General features: G+C 38.5%; 1 protein-coding gene across 1 annotated transcript in view; it reads left to right on the top strand.

Annotated features, from left to right (window-relative positions):
• The first annotated feature begins 3,632 nt into the window (after window positions 1–3,632).
• Window positions 3,633–22,616, top strand: part of pdgfc (platelet derived growth factor c) — a 49,018-nt gene continuing 30,034 nt past the window's right edge. The window contains exon 1 of the mRNA XM_073854313.1: window positions 3,633–4,422. Coding sequence (XP_073710414.1) covers window positions 4,314–4,422 — 109 coding nt within the window. The 5' untranslated portion in view covers window positions 3,633–4,313. The remainder of the gene's footprint in view (window positions 4,423–22,616) is intronic.

Here is a 22,616-nt window from a genome sequence, read left to right as displayed (position 1 = left end):
TCTTGACCGGTCTTTAAATAAAATTCAGAGTCCTCTTTGTCCGAAACTAAGACGAGACTGAGTAAAAATGCGGTCGATTCCAAGACGAGACCAAGACCTTTAAAAAGTGGTCTTGAGACCAGTCTTGAGACAGAGACCGGTCTGGAGAACTACAACACTAATAGAAAGAAAAGGAACTGCTCTTATTGGAATGTAGTGGTGAGTCAGGCACAACAAATACACTTTCCTCTGAGAGAAGTCAAACACTATATCAATTCCTTAAAGTACAACACCAACATTGAGATGTGAACAAAAAGCAAACCTCAGACACATTTTTCTCTCATGCAGATACTCTCTAAGGGTTCTCGGTGAATGGTATTTGGATAAAGTGAGCATGAAAACAGACATTCACAAATTTCCATAGGGCGCTCTGGTATTTAGTAGAGGTCTAAAGACCCCAGGCATTGTTCATATGAATTATATGCAATTGTATACCTTCTTCATCAACTTTGTCAGGACAATAGCTGCCTTTCTGCTTTTCGTTGAAGTGGAACATTACGTACTAATAATGCGTGCACATATACTACATAACTGATTTGTACAGGTTGATTTTAAACCTGGACAATAAATGACTGAGAACAAAGGGAGTCTTGTTTTCAGTGCATGTACAGTGTTTGGCCAAGAGCCACATACCTGATGGACAACACAGAACTGGTCCAACAATATGTCAGTAAGTTCTAGCAAATCGAATCTGATATTATATCTGGCATGCAGACTTCACTTTGCTATCGATCTACACTCACCCCTGTGCTGACACATTTTTTGTGTTGAATGTAACTTTGCTTTTATAAAGATGCTTATATGGTCTAAAGGTAATTGATGAGCATTTAATATTTCATTGTGCATTATCAGAAAGACTGAGTAAATAAGTAAATAAGTTCCATAGTGAAACGATGTCTAAATCCACCAAAATAGTAAAAGCAATTTTCCATAATGCATTGTAAAGCAGAGGAAATGGTTGGTTATTAATAAACCTGTGTATCGCAGATAAGCCGCCTGTGGTATGCATGTCTCACTTGTCTTTAGATCTAACTCTGTGTTTGCTGACCAGACACGCAGTGATATGGTGACCTCTCTTCCTCCAATCCTCAGATATCTGCCTTGTTTGTATTTTTACTGTTTCTACAGATTCAACTTCAAAGTGATCTGCAGGACCACCATGGAAGCATAAAACACTGTAGCATCTTGAACAAGACAAAATATTGCTCTGCTCAAACCCCTCCCCCATATACCCAAAGAGAGAGAGAGAGAAAGAAAGAGAGATTCTTTCTGGCAGAGGTGCTGACATCTGCTGTAGGTTTTGGGGTGGAATATGATACTCTCCCATAGTCTGCACATGACCTCCAGTCTGGCAGCACTACATACTACACCTTTCCACTCTGCATTACTGAATCCATTAGCAATATTTCCTACACTAAATGTTTGCCAAAGGTACTTGTACTACGCAAAACAATGTATCAAATATTTTCTGCAGTATGAGGTTTGCCTCAAAACCTTTTCCTTTTGCAATTCGGACTCTGTCAAAACAAAGTTTCAAGTGAATTGGGGCTATAATTATACTTTCCAGAAACATCAAAATATATGAACAATGGTTTTAACCTCCATAGCTGATATTTTTATGTCATTGATACTGTACCACACAAAATTTATGAATATTTTATTTGGACAAGAATCTCTTGTTTGTGAAAAATGAAAATTATTTAAAAAATGTAATCAAACTCAGGTTTTCAAAATCTGCATGCATCTTTTCCACTTCTGTAGTGGTCAGAGGCTGAAAGTGAATTGCTCAGCCATTGCATCATTTGTCTGGTAGAATCACTTCAATGTGTGTCTTGCTCTGATTGTTTAGTCTGCCATAGGAATCTACAAGGGTATAGCCGGCACGTAAGGAACCCATTGACAACAGGGAGATGAGATTAACCACATGAAAAGACCTCTACGGGTTGATGCATTAAGCAGGGAGGAGGAAATTACTTACACAGGGGGAGTGAGTGCACTTTCTGCAGCTTTGATATGACAAATTGACAGAGATTTTAACATTTCCTTTAAGTTGCATAAAGCCCGCTATACACACCAAAAGATAATGGGCTGAATTTGGGACAATTTTCCCCTTACGACAATCCTAGGTAAAGGCCTGATCATCTTCGTGGTTGAACTGATTATCTTTATGTATAAAAGATTTAAAGTGCGCACATCCCACCTTCTGGCAGGTGCTGAACAAGAAGAGAACTACTAAAGTGAAAAAATTGTAATGTCCGCAACACTGCTATTTACTCACATATTTTAATAAAAAGCAACATTTCGACCCTACTGGGTCTTCTTCAGGCAAAATGTAGGGTCGAAACGTTGCTTTTTATTAAAATATGGGAGTAAATAGCAGTGTTGCGGACATGAGGTGCTCTAATTTCAGATCAAAAATCCTGTTGTTGTCTCATTCAGGAAACATTTCCATAAACATGTACAGCAGTCATTAACTAATGATTAAAAAATCCCCATAGTCATTTACTAGGCACAATACTAAATAAGCCATTTTATTTTAAATTACAAGACTTTTTAGCACATTAGCATTTTATCATAATTAAACCCTTAAAATATTCTACATAAAATGTCACCCATAGGCTACACTCACAAAATGAACCATGTTTTTGGAGTATTGATTACGTTTGTCAAACCATGGTTTTACTAACAGGTTAAACTGTGGTTTCCGTATTTTTATTTTATTTGTAGTAAAACCATGGAATTTTAATAAGGGCTAGGCTATACCAAACAGTGGTGTACTGACAGCCAGCCAACAAAAAACGAAATTCAAATTGTTAAAAGCTTCAAAAAGCTTTGTATGCTGTTATAATCTTACGTAAATTAATCATGGTTGTAATACAGTTTAAAAAGGCACAGATATATAGTTAAACTATGGTTACCACCAGTGTTGGGGGTAACGCATACAAGTAACATGCATTACGTAATAATATTACTTTTCTTAAGTAACACATTACTTTTTCAAAAAAAGTAATGCAATTTCCTTTTTTAGTTTAATTAATTCAATAAAAAAAATGTACTGGATTAAACTAAACATAGTCACATTAAACCCTCAGACATCAAAATGTAACGCTAAAGTAAGCATTACTTTCCATGAAAAGTAACTAAGTAACGAAATTAGTTACTTTTTTGGGAGTAACTTAATATTGTAATGCACTACTTTTAAAAGTAACTTAATGCATGGTAAAACCATGGTTACTGTAGTAAACCGCTGGTTTTGCCAGTAGTAATCAAACACCAAAAAAGCATGAATCATTTTTGTAAGGGAAGGAAGTCCGAAGTAATTTTATTATGTGATTATACTTTTTATAGTGGTATCAACTGTAACTATATTTTGGTATAAACTTCAGTATGCTACATTTATGTGAGGGGAAAATGCCCTATGAAATCATTAGCACGAACTCAGACGCACCCAAAAACACATTATGCGCTCTCTCTCTCTCTCTCTCTCTCTCTCTCTCTCTCTCTCTCTCTCTCTCTCTCTCTCTCACACACACACACACACACACACACACACACCAGACGTGTGTGTGTGTGGTGGATGAAATAGGAGAAATATAATCACTGTGTGCGACTTCAGCAGCAGCAACAGCAGCAAGCGCTGAATGGTCCCCGCCTCTCCGGGGAGTTTCCTCACGGGGAAGTTTGACTTTATGTGTAGCACCTGTTGTGTCGCCAGTCGGCCGTCTGCACTCGCCAAAAAGTAGGAGCTATCGTCGCAGACACCTAAAATAAGACCATAATAGACCTTAAGTTGCTTCAGAAAGTTGGATATGAGTCGATCGCGAGTTACATCATTTGGAAATTAAACAAGAATCGTTTCAACAAGTATGCATCGCGTGCGCGTTTATGGACTGTGTTTGGGAAAAGTCGAGCAATTTGCAGAAAGGCACATGCATTGTTCGCGTTTCCACAGTTTTTAGCAGCCGTACGCACGTTGAAATATCCTCTTGACGCTGTTTCTTCAAACTAACTTACTAGGCTACTTTTGCTAACAGGTGCGCGCTCACTTCAGGTCCTTCAACTGTGCGCAGATGCTTCTCCGTTAACTTTCCGCAACGAAGTTTTCGATGTCAGAGACCGGAGAAATACTCAGGATTATGTGGACTTCACCTTGCACGTACCTCTCACAGATGTGTCCAATGTTGGATACTCGTCTCACAAGCAATATCTTTGCATGGTGATTGAAACAGTACATCCAAAGTGCATATAAGCACCGACAGCCATCATTTATCCAAATGATTTCGTTGCTTCTCTTAATTCTTGTATCGTCTCTTCATCCGCGTGAGTCGGTGGCGGAATCGAGTCACAGTAAGATTCACCACACCGGTACGAAAGACCAAAACGGTAAGTTTTAAAACCCATATAGTGATTTTCTTATGTTTCTCTTGTTGTTTTGGGGTGTGCGTGTGATAAACGCAAACTTCTGAGTGTCTTTCAACTACTACACACGACCACAAACCTCCAGGGACGCGTTGCGTTTACTTTCCAATGAATGGCCAGGTTTATTAGCTTTAAACGGCATTATGCTTTGTAGGAAGTTACATTTGGCTTTCATGTGCATGAAACACATCTGCGTGTGTGTTTAAGAGGGGAAAACTCGGGTCCCCTGTGGTGGGATTTCTCTCTGATCGCAGAAAGACTTCATTCATGAAGCGTGGGGAGCCCGGGGTCATGTCATTTGCTTTCCTCTGAATCCCACTAATATTCACAGGTGAACTGGAAAAAAAATAATGGTAGTTAAATGGACTCATAGTTTCCATATGACTGTCTGCTGTGAAGTTAAAGCTAAGCGGTGTAAAGCAGAAGTTGGAGGGGACAAGCAAACTATCGCCCATTGCGCACCATTAACCAGATGTATACTCCTTGTTGACTTAGGCAAGGGAGCGCCCCTTACTGTGTCAGGGGTAAAGTAGAGTGAAACCTCCTGCATTGAAGTTAACTAAACTAAAGATTTAATTGTTTAATGTTTTTCCCTAAACATTTGGAAAGGCAGAACATCTCAATGTGTACAAGTTGGAAAAAGTCTCAGATTCTAGTAAACCCACCCACCTGTTTTATATAGCCTATTGTTTGTTGATATATTACGGTTATACACTTCTGTGGCCATTACAGAAACTTTCTATCTTACAATCTTCCTATCTTAAGTTCACGGTTCTTAATGGTTTCCAAATTGAAAACACCATGGTTACTTAACAGATAAGATTTTAGTTAGGATGTTTCTTTAATACAGCCCCTGTTTTTAAAACTACCTTTAAATTGTCTTAACATCTATTTGTACTAAAAAAATACAGATATAATTGAGTTGGCAGTGACACGTCTGATCCAGCGCATATCTAGACCGTCTGGGTCAGAGTTGCGTGCCAGCAAAGGCCCTTGTGATTGCCATTTGATATGGGTCCTTGACTGTAACTGTACCTTTATTCCTTAATGGCTTAAGAATAGGGGTGAATTGGTAGAATGCTCTGCCAAGGGTCTCTGAAGGAAGACTCTTGTTCTTGAGCTCGCTTTAATTGCCATAACAGTAGATGCTCTGTCCCGGTCATCTTTGGTTGGTGTTGATGGAGGCAGTTCTTCACCACTGATAAGGTCAGGTTCATTTTACAGCATGCGATGTGAGGTGTAGGTCAGGTTAAAAAGGTACTCGACCAACTTTTTCAGGTTAACCTAAAAGAAGGGTTTGCCAGCTCACAGTTTACAGAGCCATTCCCTACCCTAGTAATTGTTATTTGAACTCTTTTCTGAGTTGTTTAGATTAATCAACATCATTACAGGAATGGTGTGCTTAAGAATAAAAACCAACACTCTAAAAATGTCTGGGTTATTTTTGACCCACAATGGGTAAATATTGGACAGAACACGTGCTGGGTTAAAAATTGACCCAATGCTGGGTTATTTTAACCCATCTGCTGTGTTATTACCCCATAGTTGCATAACAATAACCTAACATTGGGTCATTTTTGACCCAGCATGGGGTAAATTTTGACCCAGCAAGTGTTCTGTCCAATATTTACCTATTATGGGTAAAAAAACATACATTTGACAGTGAAGTTCCAGTGAACATTTCAGTGAAGTTACAAAGTATTACATGTATTACAATGCTACTTAAGGGTGTTTTCACATACACTGTTTAGGTCGGCCCAAATAACATGGCGCTCCGAGTACGGTTGGTTTGGCTCAGTGTGAACACAACAGCCGCACTCGGGTGCGCACTAAACGGCCCCACCGAGGCCGCTCTAAACAGGTGGTCTCGGAGCGGCTGTCGCCAAACTCTGGGGCGACCCACCTGTGGTGTGAACACTGCCGGACCTCGGGCCGAACCAAATACAGGAAGTTCTCCACATGTTTGAGCCACTTGGGTTCCGTTGTGACGTGAGGCGGGTGTTATATTGTGGGTTAACAACAAACAAGCCAATCCGCTCCGTTGCAGAGATTCGCTGTCTCCTTTACGTTTGAGCTGATAATTTTATTAATGCATAGCTGTCCTCCACACAAAAATATTGACATTACGGGCTTTTTAGCAAACGGCTCCGTGAGAAAGGCTTTAATAGAACAGCTACGCAATTTCGCATTAAAGCAAAGAAACTTCGCAAAGACGTGCATCATTTATCTTCACATCTTGATAGCTGTGCTCTGGTTGTCGTGGAAACGTGGGGGTGGTCATGAGACGGTTAGAGCTGTCAGAGACCAATGACAGGGCTGACTGTTGTCATGTGGTGTACGGTGCGGCATTTCGAGTACAGTAAAAAAATAATGTGAACACGGACCGCACTAACTGAAAAATGATACAATGTATTTTGGTGCGCTCCGAGGCACCAATCAGAATATTATATAGCTTTTTGCTTTACTTGAAATCCCCATTTATTGACATGTTCAAAGTTTGTATAAGATTTTATTAATCCAGTTGTTTTAGACTGTAGTGTGAAATAAGTGGCAAAAAATGAAGCCAGAACCCAGATGCCTGACTGGTGAGAAGTTGCTCATTAACCCTTGTTGCAACAGTGTTCTTTACTCAGTGACCTGCCCTATTAATGAAGGAACTTCAAAAACTTGCACCAAACTCAGCAGATCACACCTTTGGCTGTGTTCATAAATCAGTCCGAGTGAGTTCAGCAGGCAGCTGTAGTGTTCTCTTGGTGCCAAATTATCCTGCTTTAATCTGCCTTAACCCCTTTGACATCTGAAGCGGAGACACGTGAGAATGAGCCTCAAAGGTCTCGCAAGATTTTGGGTTACTGTTGGGAATGGGGTTAATGTGGTGAACTTGCTAACTGGGAAATGCTTGGTACCACAAATACCTGGCATGTACGTGGCTTCAGGTGATACCAACTCTGAATCAACATGTAAAACTTTTTATATAACTCCCACATTTTTATATATTGTTATTGGTATGGTCACAATATGCAGTCTTTGCTTCAACGCTTCCACTTTTTGTATAATGTGTATAATGATTTTTATGCAGAGATCTGTTTGAAAGTTCACAAGAAACACTTTAACTGACTGTTAATGTTTTCTTACTGACAGATTTGTACTTTTTTCCAGCATGTTCATGTAGGCTCTACTTAGGTAGTTATTTTAGGATTCCAGGTGAGCACCTGTTTTGAAGATGCTATTTTATATATTAAACTTGAAAAAAAACACTCATAACATTTGAAGGTGCATGGACAACTTTGAAAGTATACTGTAGCCAAATATAGCTTTTGTTATAAAGGCTTCTGAGGCAAGTGCTTCCCAGAACTTGGAGACACTGTGTGGCAGCTGGCAGCGTTCTTCTTTGGCAGAACCCTTTTGTATTACCAGCCTGTTGTGTTAAATAGTTTCCATAGCACTTATTCTGTAATTGTGAATTGTGGATAGGCTTTGGGTGGTGGCTGGCTACGTAAACTACAAATGCCCAGTAGACCAGTGAAACGAAGTAAGCTTTCTGCTAACTCGACACACAGGCACACACACACACACACACACACCTGAGACAAATGACTCCCTGTTAGAGTTTTTCACCAAGCCCTTCTGGCTGTAATACTGTAGGTATTGAAGTTTGCTGTCAATCGACACGCTGTACCCTGCCAATGCCTGGGTTTCAGAAGCTCAACGGGAGCAAACTTTTTGTCAAAACCCTTTGGATTTAAAAAGGATAACCCTCCGGGAGGTTTAATATGTTCTATGCAACATTTCTCCGTCAAGTTTCTTTACACTACTACAACACTACAACCATACACAATTTCAGGCTGTATGGGTTAGTGAAATGTTTTTGCTGTCAACATGCTTGAAATGCAGTGCGACAGATTTGGCAAGCAAGTCAGTGCCTGTCTGATGTTCGTCATGATGGACAGCGAGTGTTCATTTTTACTCCAAACAGGACTCAAATATAAAGGGATCAGCAGCAGGGCAGTCAAGTTTCTTTGGGGAACTGGGTTACAGCGTTGGTCTTTCTGTCTTTTGTGCAGGCACCTGTGTCACCATTAACCTAATACAACACATAATCCTTTGGTTGATATGTCGTCCTGTCATAGTTAAATATAAGGTCAAGAATTCCATAGTTTGAGAAAATAAATGGACTTTGCAAGGCCTCCTGTTCACCTCTATAGACTGTTTTTATCTGACGCACGTGCAGTGACGCGATACACCTCTGGTCCGAACTTTACTTCCGGTTTCAGTTTTTTAATGGTCTGACTATTTGCTAAACTGAACTCTTGAACAAATACCTCGTCGAAAATAACAAATGTTTTGGTTTCTTAGGTAATCTACGTGTGGTTTATTTTGCTTTTTATATAAATAGACTATGTTTAAAGGACTTTGTTGTTATTTATTCTTAGCGGAGTTTACCGGAAGTTGTTGACCACGAAAGCCACTTGTTTATGTTGTTACTGCTGAAACCGTCTATAAGGTTATGGCTGGGTTAGGGGTGGGCGATATCTCTATATTCAAACTATATCGATATATTTTTAGAACTCGAAGTGGATTTTGACATATCGTTTATATCGATATAATGTTTATATTAAATTCTGATTTCGCCACTTTGCTTCTTTGCCTTCTCTGTGTGCTGTGCTCGCCCCCGCCTCCTTGCTTTTGATCCCCCTCCCCTCACGTGGTTGTCTCATTTAACATGGCGGCGCCCGTCGCGGAATCAACACTGGCCATCACGAATAGATCTTCCATGATTCCCGTTTACATGTATATTTTACTGTTTAAAACGGCTTAAATTCATTGTTGCGCGCACTCAGCGCGCCCCTCTCTCTCTCTCGTTGCATGAAGCGCTTCAACAGCGCGCGTCTCTCTCTGGTGACAGTGAAGAGGTGGCAGTGCTTTAATGTCCGTTTCTCCATATACTTTCTTTTTTGCGTAAATGTCATCAGTCACGGATGTTACTGACAGAGAAGATGACTGATCTAGTTTATCATGACTAAACAAAGGTTAGCAGTAGTGCTTCTCACACACACACAGACACACACAGACACACACACACACATTTTCTTGATGTGAGAGCTTTCTCTCTCCCTATGATGCGGTGTGCAAGCGTACGTGTTCTGTAGTTTTCTGTGTAACAACAACACTGTTTTCTCTCATATTTAACCCGTTTACTCCTAAAACGCCTGAAACCTATGTTATTCCAGGATAAATACCCTTATCTCCTGAGGGTTTTCAGAAAAAAAATAGTAAGAATTGTCCACGTCTACCAAAAAGTTAATATCTGAAGTTGAGTTGTTTTGTTTTTGTATAAAAAGAAGACAATATGTATTTTCTTATTTTATAGTTAAAGATAATCTTTGTATATATGTTTTTAAATGTTGCAGAAGCACTTTGTAACTACGTAAACTACCTCTTTGCACTTTAATAAAAAAGCCCTTGTGGATTTTGACATTTGTTTTGCAGTAGTTTTTGGGGAGGGTATTTTCCACGCAAAGCCATTGAGATATATATTGGCTACCGAGATATAGCAAAATATATCGAGATATAATTTTCGACCCATATCGCCCAGCTCTAGGCTGGGTTAGTTTTATCTTTGCTTCTGTGAAAACATTCAATATTAAGAAATAAGAAAAACATTTTAATTGTGCTACATTATGACAAATGATTTTTGATGATATATTCAGCGATAAGTAGGGGTGTAACGATTAACCGTGCAAATGCGCGTTTCCTCAATTAATGAATTTGAATGAATTGCGGTGAAATCCAGGCATATCCGAACGCCAGGGGGCGCTCCCGTGCAGAAACTCCCTTTGTGCCACAGAAGAAGTAGTATTACGAATGCTATTCCAGGAAATGTCTACAGGAATATTTATATCACTGTTCTTCAAATTGTTTCAGGTAGGGCTGGGACGATTAATCGTGCAAATGCGCATTTTCTCAATGAATGAATTTGAATGAATTGCGGTGAAATCCAGGCATATCCGAACGCCAGGGGGCGCTCCCGTGCAGAAACTCCCTTTGTGCCACAGAAGAAGTAGTATTACGAATGCTATTCCAGGAAATGTCTACAGGAATATTTATATCACTGTTCTTCAAATTGTTTCAGGTAGGGCTGGGACGATTAATCGTGCAAATGCGCATTTTCTCAATGAATGAATTTGAATGAATTGCGGTGAAATCCAGGCATATCCGAACGCCAGGGGGCGCTCCCGTGCAGAAACTCCCTTTGTGCCACAGAAGTAGTAGTATTACGAATGCTATTCCAGGAAATGTCTACAGGAATATTTATGTTCTTCAAATTGTTTCAGGTATTTTCATGATAATAAAGAATATTTTAAATTATTTTGTTTAACGAGTGTTGCTTTTTTAAATGCACGTTATAAACGACTCCGACTCGTTATAATTTTAGATTGATAAGGACTTCCTACTGACCAAATGCCGTAGTACACGCACAAGCTGTGCATGAAACAAAGAATCGCAGCCTTGCGATTCAGAATCGATTTCAGACAGGCATTTTTAATGGGACACACGGTTGAATCGTTACATCCCTAGCGATAAGAGACACGACTAAGTTCCTAATGCCTTCTTGGCCCCAGGCAAGTACACTTGTAACGTTGATCCCCAGTTTGACTTTCAAAGGCAGTAAATCTCATATTCCACTGACAGCAAAAATGATACCATTGAGTTTTGGCTGCAGTCAAATGTGCATAACCACAAATAGTTTTTTTCTCTCGCTAGTCCAAATCTTATTTGCTTCCAGACAGGAAGTTTACACTTCATTAAACATTAAAAAGTCATATATATTTAAGCTTCTGGCAAATGTTTATCCAAAGCAACTTGTAGTGCATTAAAAGTTTATTTATATTTTGTGTTTCTTTAAGAATCGAACCCACAACCTGGCATTGCCAACACCGCACTATTTCAGCCGCAGGAGTAGATGTATGAAAACAAGACTTTATAGTACATCCTTGTTTCAGCACTCACACTAAATGTGTGTTCATTGGATATCTGCTCTTGTCTAGACTGGAGCGGTAGCATCTCAGCCTCAGGTCCAGCTTACCTTGTGTCATATATATTTCTGTCAATCACTCCCAGACAACAGCACTTCCTCACTCTTTAAGTCATCCTTCACCTTGACTCTATGCTCTTTTTCTTTTTTATCCTTATCTGTAGCCCCAAGACAGTTTGAGGAAAGATGACATTATTTTTAATAACAGTCAAGAGCCCCTAACAGCCTGTTTTTTCTTCTCACAGAATAGCCATAGTAATATTTCATAAAACAGTGTAATGAGAAGTTTGATCTGCTAATATTATTATACAGTATTGTAAAGATTGAAAAATGATTTGTAAGGAATGCAGAGAGGTTAAAAACACAGTTCTCCCTGTCATTTAATCCTCTATACTGAAACAAGTGGATAACCTCCTGTAACTTTGTGAGGACTAGCACTCTGCCAGGACAGATAATATTGCACTCTTATTGTAAGCTGTCTATGGATATTGCCTGTTTTGAAAGCAGGCTGAATTCCAAAGGCCTTAGAATTTTGGCAGCAGGTAAATGCGATGACTTGACCTTGGTTCCTATCTCTTCAAGGCATGTCTACATACCTTGGCAGATGTCAGCCCTCGCTGTCAGAGAGGTATTTTGAAAGTGCCCCCACCATTTCGCAGTCCCTTTTTCTCTTTGTTGGGATATCTTTGCTGTGTTTATATTTTGTATAAGATATAAGAATAAAACTGCTCTGTTAGACCACTGGCCCCATTATGTTGTTACATTCTAACATATCCTCTTTCAGTTTTGTTTGAGATTGAGGTCATATTTTCTCATATTATGCTTTGAGTGTCTTACACAAAGGATTAAAATAGTCAAAGCTTTACCTCATTCCTTTTTTTTCTTAGTACGTTTTTCTGACCCTTTGGAATTACATAAATTTGTAAGGGACTTTATGAGGTTTCATCGGACGCACATGCGGTAACGCGATACGCGTCTGGTCCGAACTTTACTTCCGGTTTCAGTTTTTTTTTGTGGTCTGACTAGTTGCTAAACTGAACTCTTGATTAATCCCTCGTCGAAAATAACAAGTGTTTTGGTTTCCTAGGTAAAATACGTGTTGTTTATTTTGCTTGTTATATAAATAACTACATTCAAAGTACTTTGTTGTTATTGATTCTTAGCGGAGTTTACCGGAAGTTACGTGTTGACCACGAAAGCTGCTTGTTTATGTTGTTACTGCTGAAACCGTCTTTACTTATGGACTAGTTCATTGATAAAAGTCTTTTGTTGTGGTGCGGTAAGAGTAGACATCATAAGAAATAGGTACACAAATCTCCAGATTTTACTCTTTTCCTGAAACGCACAGATTTGAAAAGCTCTGCGTCCCTGATTGGCCAGCTAATCTGTACGTTGTGATTGGCATGAATACCTCTGACGTCAGCCGGAAATGTGACGCTCCTTACCATGTTGAGTCCAAGCGGGATTCCTGCAGAATCTCAAAAACAACAATTTTGCAAAAAAAAAAAAACTGCAATTAAACTGGGACAATGCACCGATCAAAGAGGCTTGTGTTTGTAGTGCTGATGCTGAATTGAAGAATGGGCTGAACATGATCATTGGAAAATCTGCTTTATCTGATAGGACTAAAACTAACTCATGACATTAATATCCTGGCATTGTTGTAGAAAACATACTGTACATATCCTGTATCTGGAGATTTAATCATACTTTTTTTTGCTGTGGAGCGACAAATACTACTGAAGTGGCAAACATCCAGTCCTTAGTCTTTGTTAGCTTGGCAATATGTTTGGGTCTTTTTGAGACATTAATCTTAAATAAGCTTGCACTCAATACAGCGATGTTTATGACTGGGAGGATTACAGAGTTAGTGTATCAGCCCACACACAAAAACACACAATATTGGCAGAACATGACAGATATGTTTGCTGTGGTTGTGAAATAAGGAAATGTTTTACTGTCCACCACCACCTTCTGCCTCTATAAGAAGTTTTTTGTGCAAGAGAGAATGAGAAAATGTGAAGTGGTTATTTTTTACTATAATATGGCCTCTGAGAATGTGACCTGCTGGTGAAAATCAGGCTAAAGTCTCAATCTAATTTCACTCATTGACTTATTCAATCTTTGACATGGCCTTATTCAGTCAATGTATTAAATATATCAAGGTTATATTTTTACAGAATGTTCTTTAATGATTGTAGTAAAAACAGTCAATCACAAAAAAAATACTTGAGCTGGGATTTCACAGGCATGGATGAATTGGTTAAAGATTAATGATTATTGTTGAAATGTCTGTGTTGCCATACGACTCATTTTAGAGAATTGACACAATAAATGGCACACATTCTTCAGCAATCTTGCAAAACAATACAGTACTGTTGGAGATGTGGCCTGGTGGGTTGAGCAGTTGTGCAGGTGACCAAAGTTCAAATCTGCCTTGAGTCATTTCCGAGTCCCACCCTTTACTGTCTTCCTCTTATCATAACTCAGGTGGTCAAGCTCCAAATACTTCTGTTACACCCCAGTTACTCCAAACTTAGTTTGTATGGAACTGTAGTTTTTGTGTGCCGTGAACAAAATCAGTGCAGCATATTTGATTGCTCAGAACTTAATATTTCCCAGAAAGTGTTACCGAATGCCAAGTTGTGTTGGAACGCGATATCCAACAGCTTCATCATTATTCTGTCAGCAGTACAATGTTTGCTGGTGAAAAATGGTTATGTTATTTGAAGGCATTGGTGGCACACCTGTCGTTGGCTGAGCACCAAACTCCCCCGTGCCAGGCAGATTGCATTATGTTTCCTCCCATATGATGTGATTTGATATACGACGGTGTGCTAGTCGCACACCCAGCGTGTGTAACTCAATCACATGCGGTATGCAAAGAACGCCTGGCTTTTTGCCTAATCTCAAATAGGTTTTCTGCACACACGACACAGATGCTGGTGTCAGGCGTGGCACTCGGGATCTCCCCGGAGATCTATTTCTTAGCCTGCAGATGGAGGTGAAGCAGCAGCCTGGCTGTCAGCTAAGATGGACGCCGGTTGTGATTTATAGCTGTATGCAGGCCGGATTCAAGATGATTTACTTCTATGTATTGATGCTGAGGTGCAGTGTCGTAAGTGTTCTTCCTTCATGGATGAGGGAATCTGCATTGACCTTTTCAGTTGGCATGGTTTGAATGACCGTTGCATGCTGTCATGCACAGTCACAGATCTTCTCCTCCACTTGCGGTCTTCTGTTATTTCACACTTGTTTTATTCATTAATACCTAATGGACTGTTAAATTCTCATTGGTTTGTGAAAACAGCACAGCACAGCTGATAGGTGAGATGCTTGGTTATGGAATAATATTAACCATTGCACAAAACAGACTGTGCTTTCCCATCCGCCCATATCTGCTTTAGCATATATTACGGCTAATAGGGTGATCAGGAAAGCGCATCATGTGTTAGAACAACTGGGGAGAGAGAGGTGAGATATAAATTAGGCCTAAAGCACTGAAGGTGAAATTGTCTCACCCCTTGCATTGGACATCTGTTCAGAAACCTCTCATTAGCTCCATGAAATGACAGGACTAATTCAGGCCGGAAGCCCCACTGGCTAATGGGATGCCAGGCAGAGCCCTCATTCATTTCTTGGCCACCGCTGAGTGTGTGTGTGTGTGCATGTTTCACATTGCACCACTCAACAATTTAAGGGACCATGTCATTCCAAACACCTGTGGCAGTAATGATGGAGTTTAACTGTATCAGCTGTAAAACTATATAAAGTGACTTCTTTTTTAGATCTTTTAATAGTTTTATTCGCTGGATGACTAATCACAGTCATCTCTGAAAGGTGTCTTGATTATATTTGGATCTGTAAGATTTTAAGATAGTACACAATATTTACTTTAAATTCAGAAATACAACTATTTTTGTTGGAAGTTGAAAATCTTCTTGGCTTTAACATTTAGACTGCATGCCTGTTCAGTTTGAACGGGCAGGACTCTTTTACTTGTGCCAAAATAGTTCTGCGCACTCCTAGCTAAACCACCTGGCTTATATGTCCATACTTGCAGAAACCAGGTGCAGTTTTGTATTGAAATGTTTATTCATGTATAGATTGGTCTTTCTGTTTTGCATATTTTAATCAGAACATCCCATTTTTAAGAACATTCAAGGTAACGGAAATCCTTTCTGGTAATCTGCGCTCGTACCTTCAGGGTGTTTTGGAGAATGTAACCCATCAAGTGTGTCTTTAAAACATGCACACTGCTGATAAGTCAGCATGATCATCCACCTCCACAAATTAGCCCTTTCCAATGGATGGAGATATATAAACAAGATCAAAGACAGGATGGAAAGGATTAGAAAGAGATTAAAACCAATCACTGAATAATATGGAGCATGTTTAAGCAATGGAAACAATTAAACACACACCTGGTTCATACTTCAGAGTACAACCATGCAACTGTCATTATACATAAAAGGCTATATGAGGTGAGTGAGACTATTTTCTTGTCAAATTAATAAAACAATCTATAAATGCAATGCAAAAGGGGTGTGTATTTAAAGATTTGAAGCAAACTTTGCAATGCATATTCTTGTAAATTTGTTTAATGAGAAGCGTTTCCGTTAATAGACCTAAACCATTTCGGCCATTTGTTTAATGTTTCCTATTATTTTGTTGTTTTATGGTGTAATTGGGTGTTTTTGGAATCTATTAGTCACGCACGATTGTGTATTTGTTTTGTTATTAGTCAACGCTAACAAAAAGCGTCTGGCAGATCCAGTCACTCAAATGCTTAATGGTGTGTGTTAAAAAGCAATCAGATGCAATGTGTTCAGACTATATTTAAACATTTTAAACAGTTTTCTCATTCTGAGGCAACACATTCAGGAAAACATTACAGAAGATTTCCTTTCAGTTTAGCACGAACTGTAACACATTTATCACGAATTTACGCTGCTATTAGAAATCTTTAGACTTTAGATACAAAGCTGTATGTACCATACAATGCAGTTTTATATAAAATGTTGCAGTCTGTATCTGTGTCACAGGAAAATCAATTGCTTTATAGCCCTAAACCAATGAAGACAAGTTCACCTGGTTCATTTGAAATGTCTGGACCATCTTCCAATGGTATGTGTGCATGCTTGAGCATGCTTGAGCATGCAAGAACCACCTAATGTAAATTGTATAGACTATACATGTATGAATGTGTGTGCGTGTTTATGTTTAGGTCTTAGTCGGGTCAGACTGATAAATGATATTAAATATCTGAACCTCAGATAAACAAGATGTGTACAATACTACTTATAGTTTTGTAGGCCCTGAGCTGGCACCAGAAGTGTTGCATCATTTGTTTACCTGCCAAGAAATGCATGGGATACTTTAGTTTGGTATTAGATTAGATGTTAAACCTGTCAGTAGCTCACTACAAACAGCTGGGCATTGCATGTCTCAACTTGTTACAGTATTGAAATTGCTCTTTAAAAATACCTGTATCTTGGGTATTTAAGTACATCCATTATAATTTATTTCCATTGTGTTGTTACTTAACAAAGTACTGTCAATAATGCACACAATACTTACTATACAATATTTTTGATTTTGACTAAGGGAGAAAAATGCAGGAGCTGTAAATGCTGTTAATTATTAACCACAGCTTTTGCGTAAGCCACTAATGCTTTATTATCAATTGTCCTCACCAGAACTTCCAAATTGGTCATAATAAATGTGCTTTTTATCTAGACTCACGGTGCTTTAGTGATCTTGGGCGTAAAAAAAATAAACAGTGTTATTTGGATATCTTTATCACACACACTTGTCACAACTTTTCATTGATTTAAACATTTATCTTTTTCTAAAGTTGTTTTGGAGGGAGTTGCATTACTGAGGTAAAGCTCGAGTGAGCATGTTAGTACACACATGCACACAAACACATGCATCACTTATCACAGATGGGATTACAAAGAGCCCGCAGCCATTCCACAGGAGAACCAACAGCTGTGTTACAAAAAAAAACTTTAAGAGATGATGTCTTGTGTCTGAATGTGGTTTAGGGCCAGATGCAGATGTGCCTATGTGTGTGTTTAGAGGGAAGGAGAGATAAATATTTAAGGTGAGCATATGCTCTTAGTAAAGATAGACATGACATTTGTCTTTTGTGGAGGCTGGTGTCTCTGCTGGCTAGCGATTTCTGCTGTTATGTGGAAGTTTATCCTAAGTGAGGATTTTCTTTATGGCAGGTTAATATGAGATTAAAGGGGTTACTAGACATTTAGGTGGCCACCCACCCTGATGAGACTAAAATCTGGACTGAGCCTAAGCTTCTTTTTCCATGGTAGATTTTATGAAGAAACAACGGCTGCCAATCATACCTTATTAGTCTGATTTCTGCTTTTCTTATTGTATTTCAAAGATGATGTCATATTTAATTCAGGCCCGTCTGGTTAGAGGTACGTTACAAGGAACCAAAGCTGAGCATCTAACTGTGTAAACAGAGCTCTGTGGTGAAAGTACTGTACGCATCAGGCAGGCAGGACAGCAGACTTCCATTAGAGAGTAACGCACTTACACATTTGCTTTGCTTTAATTAAAGCCCTTTCCAGATTGTAAAAGGATGTGGTATACATGCATTATGAGCAAAATTTGTGTATGTGGCCAGAACCACAAACGCAAGAATGCAAGCAGCTCACAGTATGTGTCGGAAGAGTTTAATTTCAGTCACACTAACTGACATTTGCTCTGTTTGCAAAAAATTTTGTAGTCCAATTTTAGTTAGCTTGATTTAATAGGGACATTTACATTCTTGTATTCTAATACAGAGTCATTTGGACTAGTGTAGTATAAATTAGCAACGAAGAGACCACATTTGTAGTCTCTCTTTTTTACTATTTAAAGCGTGTTTTTTTTTGTAGAGTAACACAAAGGTTCCTGTTCCAATGTACAGGAATATTCTGTGACAGCTATGCTATTCGTAGCTTGACTTCCCTTAGTAGCAAAAATTGTGGCTTTGTTCGAACATTGTTTAACTCAGCAGTCCAACATGTCAACTTTTGGCTCAACATTATTGCTTTGTATAATCAAGTTTGAGGAAAATCACTTGTTTTTTGTACAAACAATCTAGGAAAATTGTGGCCTAAATGGTGAAAGCTGTTTAAAAACAATTTATTTTAATTTACAATTTCATTAGTGGTAAAGAAATTAACAAATTGTAGTGCTTTTGTTGCTTTCATTGTTTAATAATTGTGGCGCTCAGATGCAAATCACTCTTAAGTGTGTCTGACATGTTTTTTTTTGTTTTGCAAATGAGCATTTTCTTATCAGGCTCTTATGTTTGGGTTCAGTAATTTCAATAAATCAATTGAAATAAATTTCAAATAAATAGATTATTGTCAGTGATTAAAATTACCCATTTTCACAAACCCCACATTAGTAATTTCACTGGTACTGTATTTACAAATTCTAACACTTTTTAGCTGCGAAACCTACGTACATGTAAAATCTCCAATTCTAATAATTCTAGTCTCTCTTTACTGTCCTTTCTGAATGAAGGTAAATGGGCTTAAAATTTTTGCAGATATCTTAATATCAGTGTTTCCCATATATTGATTTACTCGTGGCGCACCGCCACGGAATCAGCACTGGCCGCCACAAATAGATTTTTCATGATCCCCGTTTACATTTATATTTTACTGTTTAAAAACGTCTTAATTCATTGTTGCAAGCACCCAGCACGCATTAATGAGTTCAGTCAACTTATTAGGGTTGTGATAATTGTCGTGGTGTTTAATGAATTCTGCCAAAAAAGCAATATTTTGGAACCCCCTGAGAAGTGGATTGGAAGCTAAAGTATTTTATGAACGCATAATACGTGCCGAGAGCATTCCGTTAATATAATTTTCTCATTTTTGACAGAATCTGCGTTTAGCAGCTTTTTTGTCTACAAGCACTAATTGTTGAAGAATAAGTGGTGCATGTAACTGTTCATCATCATTTTCGGGATCTGCAAACATTTCAAATGCGTCTGGGCTTCACACACACTAAAAATGGCTGGATTATTTTTGACCCATAATGGGTAAATATTGGACTGAATACACCGCTGGGTTAAAATTGACCCAATGCTGGGCTGTTTTAGCCCAACTGTTGGGTTATTATAATCCATGGTTGCATAACAACAACCCAACATTGAGACATTTTTAACACAGCATTAGTTCTGTCTGATATTTACCCATTATGGGTCAAAAATAGCCCAGCCGTTTTTAGAGTGCGTACTTTTGTTTTTCCAGTTGTTGCTGTTAACTTTAGAACTGATCTTATTTTAAGAACTAATACACTTCCCGGATTTTATTTTGGACTGATTAATATTTTAATAGTGATGAACTCCAGCTTAGAGTTAGTTTAGCAGCCAAACATTTGTGCTAACTGCAGAATCAAATTTCCTATTGGGCAAGTGTCTCCCAAACACATTTGTGCACACACACACACACACACACACACACACTCTTACATTCACCCACCCACTGAGTGGGTTAGTTTAACGCTTCTCTGGCTATACGATAGCATGTACGGATGTTCTGGAGCTCTCTAAGAGGATGTGTTAATGGACAAGCCTCATTCTGTGAGCTGTGAAGAGGGAAAGTTTTGGTGGCCTGTTAAGATCCTAATAAGGTCTTGGTGAAGTCCCTGCAGTATTTCATTACACTGCATGTGATGACACAACAGCAACCTTATGGTCACACATCATTTAAAGTGATTGAGTTTAGATGAGCTTCACTTGAACTTGATCTTTGCTTGGTTTATTTGTATTGTAAGATTATGTAGGCAAATGGGTAGAATTGGCTGTTACTAACATACTGTAGGCCTACAGTAACAAAATATCAGATTTGGTGAAAAATGTTATTTTTATGCTTATACAAATTTATGCTATTAGATTTGTTTAGGATTTTTTGTGAAAATTAACACTGCACTGTTTTGAGGTCGCTAATAAAATGTAAGCATATTTGTGGCATTGCTTACCGTACTTTCCTATAAGCTGCACCGGAGTATAAGCCGCATCCTTCAAGAATGCGTCATTAAGACGAAATGAAATATATAAGTCACTGTGGACTATTTAGAAAATTATTTTACAAACTCCAAGCCGAAGAACAGACATTTAATCTGGAAAGACAAGTTATTCAACTAAACAATAGCAGACCGAACAGCAAGCTGAATAGATGTCTGTACGTTAAAGTAATATTATCAGTTATCTAAACGGTAAACCATAGCATACAGAACTTACCTGGAAGGTTCAATAGGCTAAATTAACCAAACAAGCCAACTAGCGTGAAGTTCTGGTCATTCCACATTACTGAATCCATTGAATTACATAAATACAGAAGCAGCATATGGCGGACTCTCGCGGCTATAGACGGTAATGCTCTCTCTTGCTTCATAAATGTCAAAATTAATTCAAGACGCAGCACCAGCCAAGTTATGAAAAAAACGTGGCTTATAGACAGAAAAATACGGTACTGTCATTTGGGGTCACACCAAATATGAAATCTGAATAAATAATCTTTCCATTTAATGTATGGTTTGTTAGGATAGGACAATATTTGGCCGAGATACAACTATGAGAAAATTTTGAATCTGAGAGTGCAAAAAATCTAAATATTGAGAATATCGCCTTTAAAGATGTCCTAATAAAGTCATTAGCAACACATATTACTCATGATAAATACATTTTGTTATATTTACGGTAGGAATTTTACCAAATATTTCCTAATGGAACATGATCTTGACTTTATCTTGACTTTTTTGCATAAAAATCTTATACGTTACAATGTTTTTTCGGCTGTTGCTACAAATATACTTGGGCGACTTATAAATTTATGTAATTATAAAAAATATTACATGAGAAAAATGTAAAATACAGCCATTATCAGTAGTGGTCTCATATATTTGGGTGTGACTCCCAGTGTCATGAGGTCTTGCTGTAAATCTATTAACTATTGATTTTGGTCTTGACTGAAACCTTGACGCTCTGCTGTTGGTTGCTTGATATGTGTAAAGCCACAGACTTCCTGAATAAGACAGTGAATGGATGCACGAATAAAGGCCTGATGTAAGTCGACCTAAAGGGTTCATTTAAAAACATTCATTGCTCTAAACATATGCACACAAAACCTTCCTTAGTCCATTGAAGAAGGGGATTGTCAGTTAAGCGACGTTAAATGGCCAATTAGAAATGAGCAATCCAATGAGTCAAAGCATCAAACTCCTGTGGCGAGTCTTCATACGGACCATCTGCACGGCAGATTGAAACATTCCAGATAAGTCAACGCTTTTGAAGCCAAATTATTTTTTAATGGTATGATACATTCCCATGCTGTGTTACCCCCACTTATTCCCCAACCCCTACATTCTCATATTCTTTCACATTTTCTGTTTCCAGTTACTCTTCTTTCCCCCTCCCCTTCCATCTCTGTGCTCCCTAACTGTAAACCTTAAAGCAATATATGTATATGAAAAAGCCAGCGGAGGAATTTACGGCACCTGTAGTTAGTGCCACAAACCCTTAATCATAAGCAGATGTAGGAACAACTTAAAAGTGGGGGGTGATCTGGTATAAGCATGTACGGGAGGGAAATGAGCTACAGTTTCACCAGCCGGCTGCAGTCAACTCCCAACATATGGGGGATTAAAACACAGACAGTGTCTGAATAAGTCCCCTGGAATCAGAAACATTAGCACTTTGCTCTCTTTAATGCTCTTATGGGCGGTAGCATACATCTGACCTTCTTAAGCGAAATGAATAGAGACTTCAAGGCCTTCTGCCAACAACTGGGAGATATGAATTGAGTGAAATGTGGTCCAAATTTCAAACGAAGGAGGGTTTTGGGCCGGGTAGATTCTTTGTTAATGTTTGTTTCTATGTGCAAGTAATTATTGTAGTCTCCGAACCTCAGACTTATTAAAATCTAATAATGGTGGACTTTGGAGAACAGTAAGCTTGGACTCTTTTATGGTTTCAGTGGCTTTACTGCAACAAAATCAGTGCAAATATCATCCCAAATCTCTGTTGGCCAATAATTTTAGTAACTTTCTTCCACCAGTCTTACAACTGAATACATAAAATGTATTAACTACA

The sequence above is a fragment of the Misgurnus anguillicaudatus genome, chromosome 16 (genome assembly GCF_027580225.2).
Source record: "Misgurnus anguillicaudatus chromosome 16, ASM2758022v2, whole genome shotgun sequence".
NCBI classification, from domain to species: Eukaryota; Metazoa; Chordata; class Actinopteri; order Cypriniformes; family Cobitidae; genus Misgurnus; species Misgurnus anguillicaudatus.
Note: the sequence above shows the minus strand (reverse complement) of the source record. Positions and strands in the feature narration are given on the sequence as shown.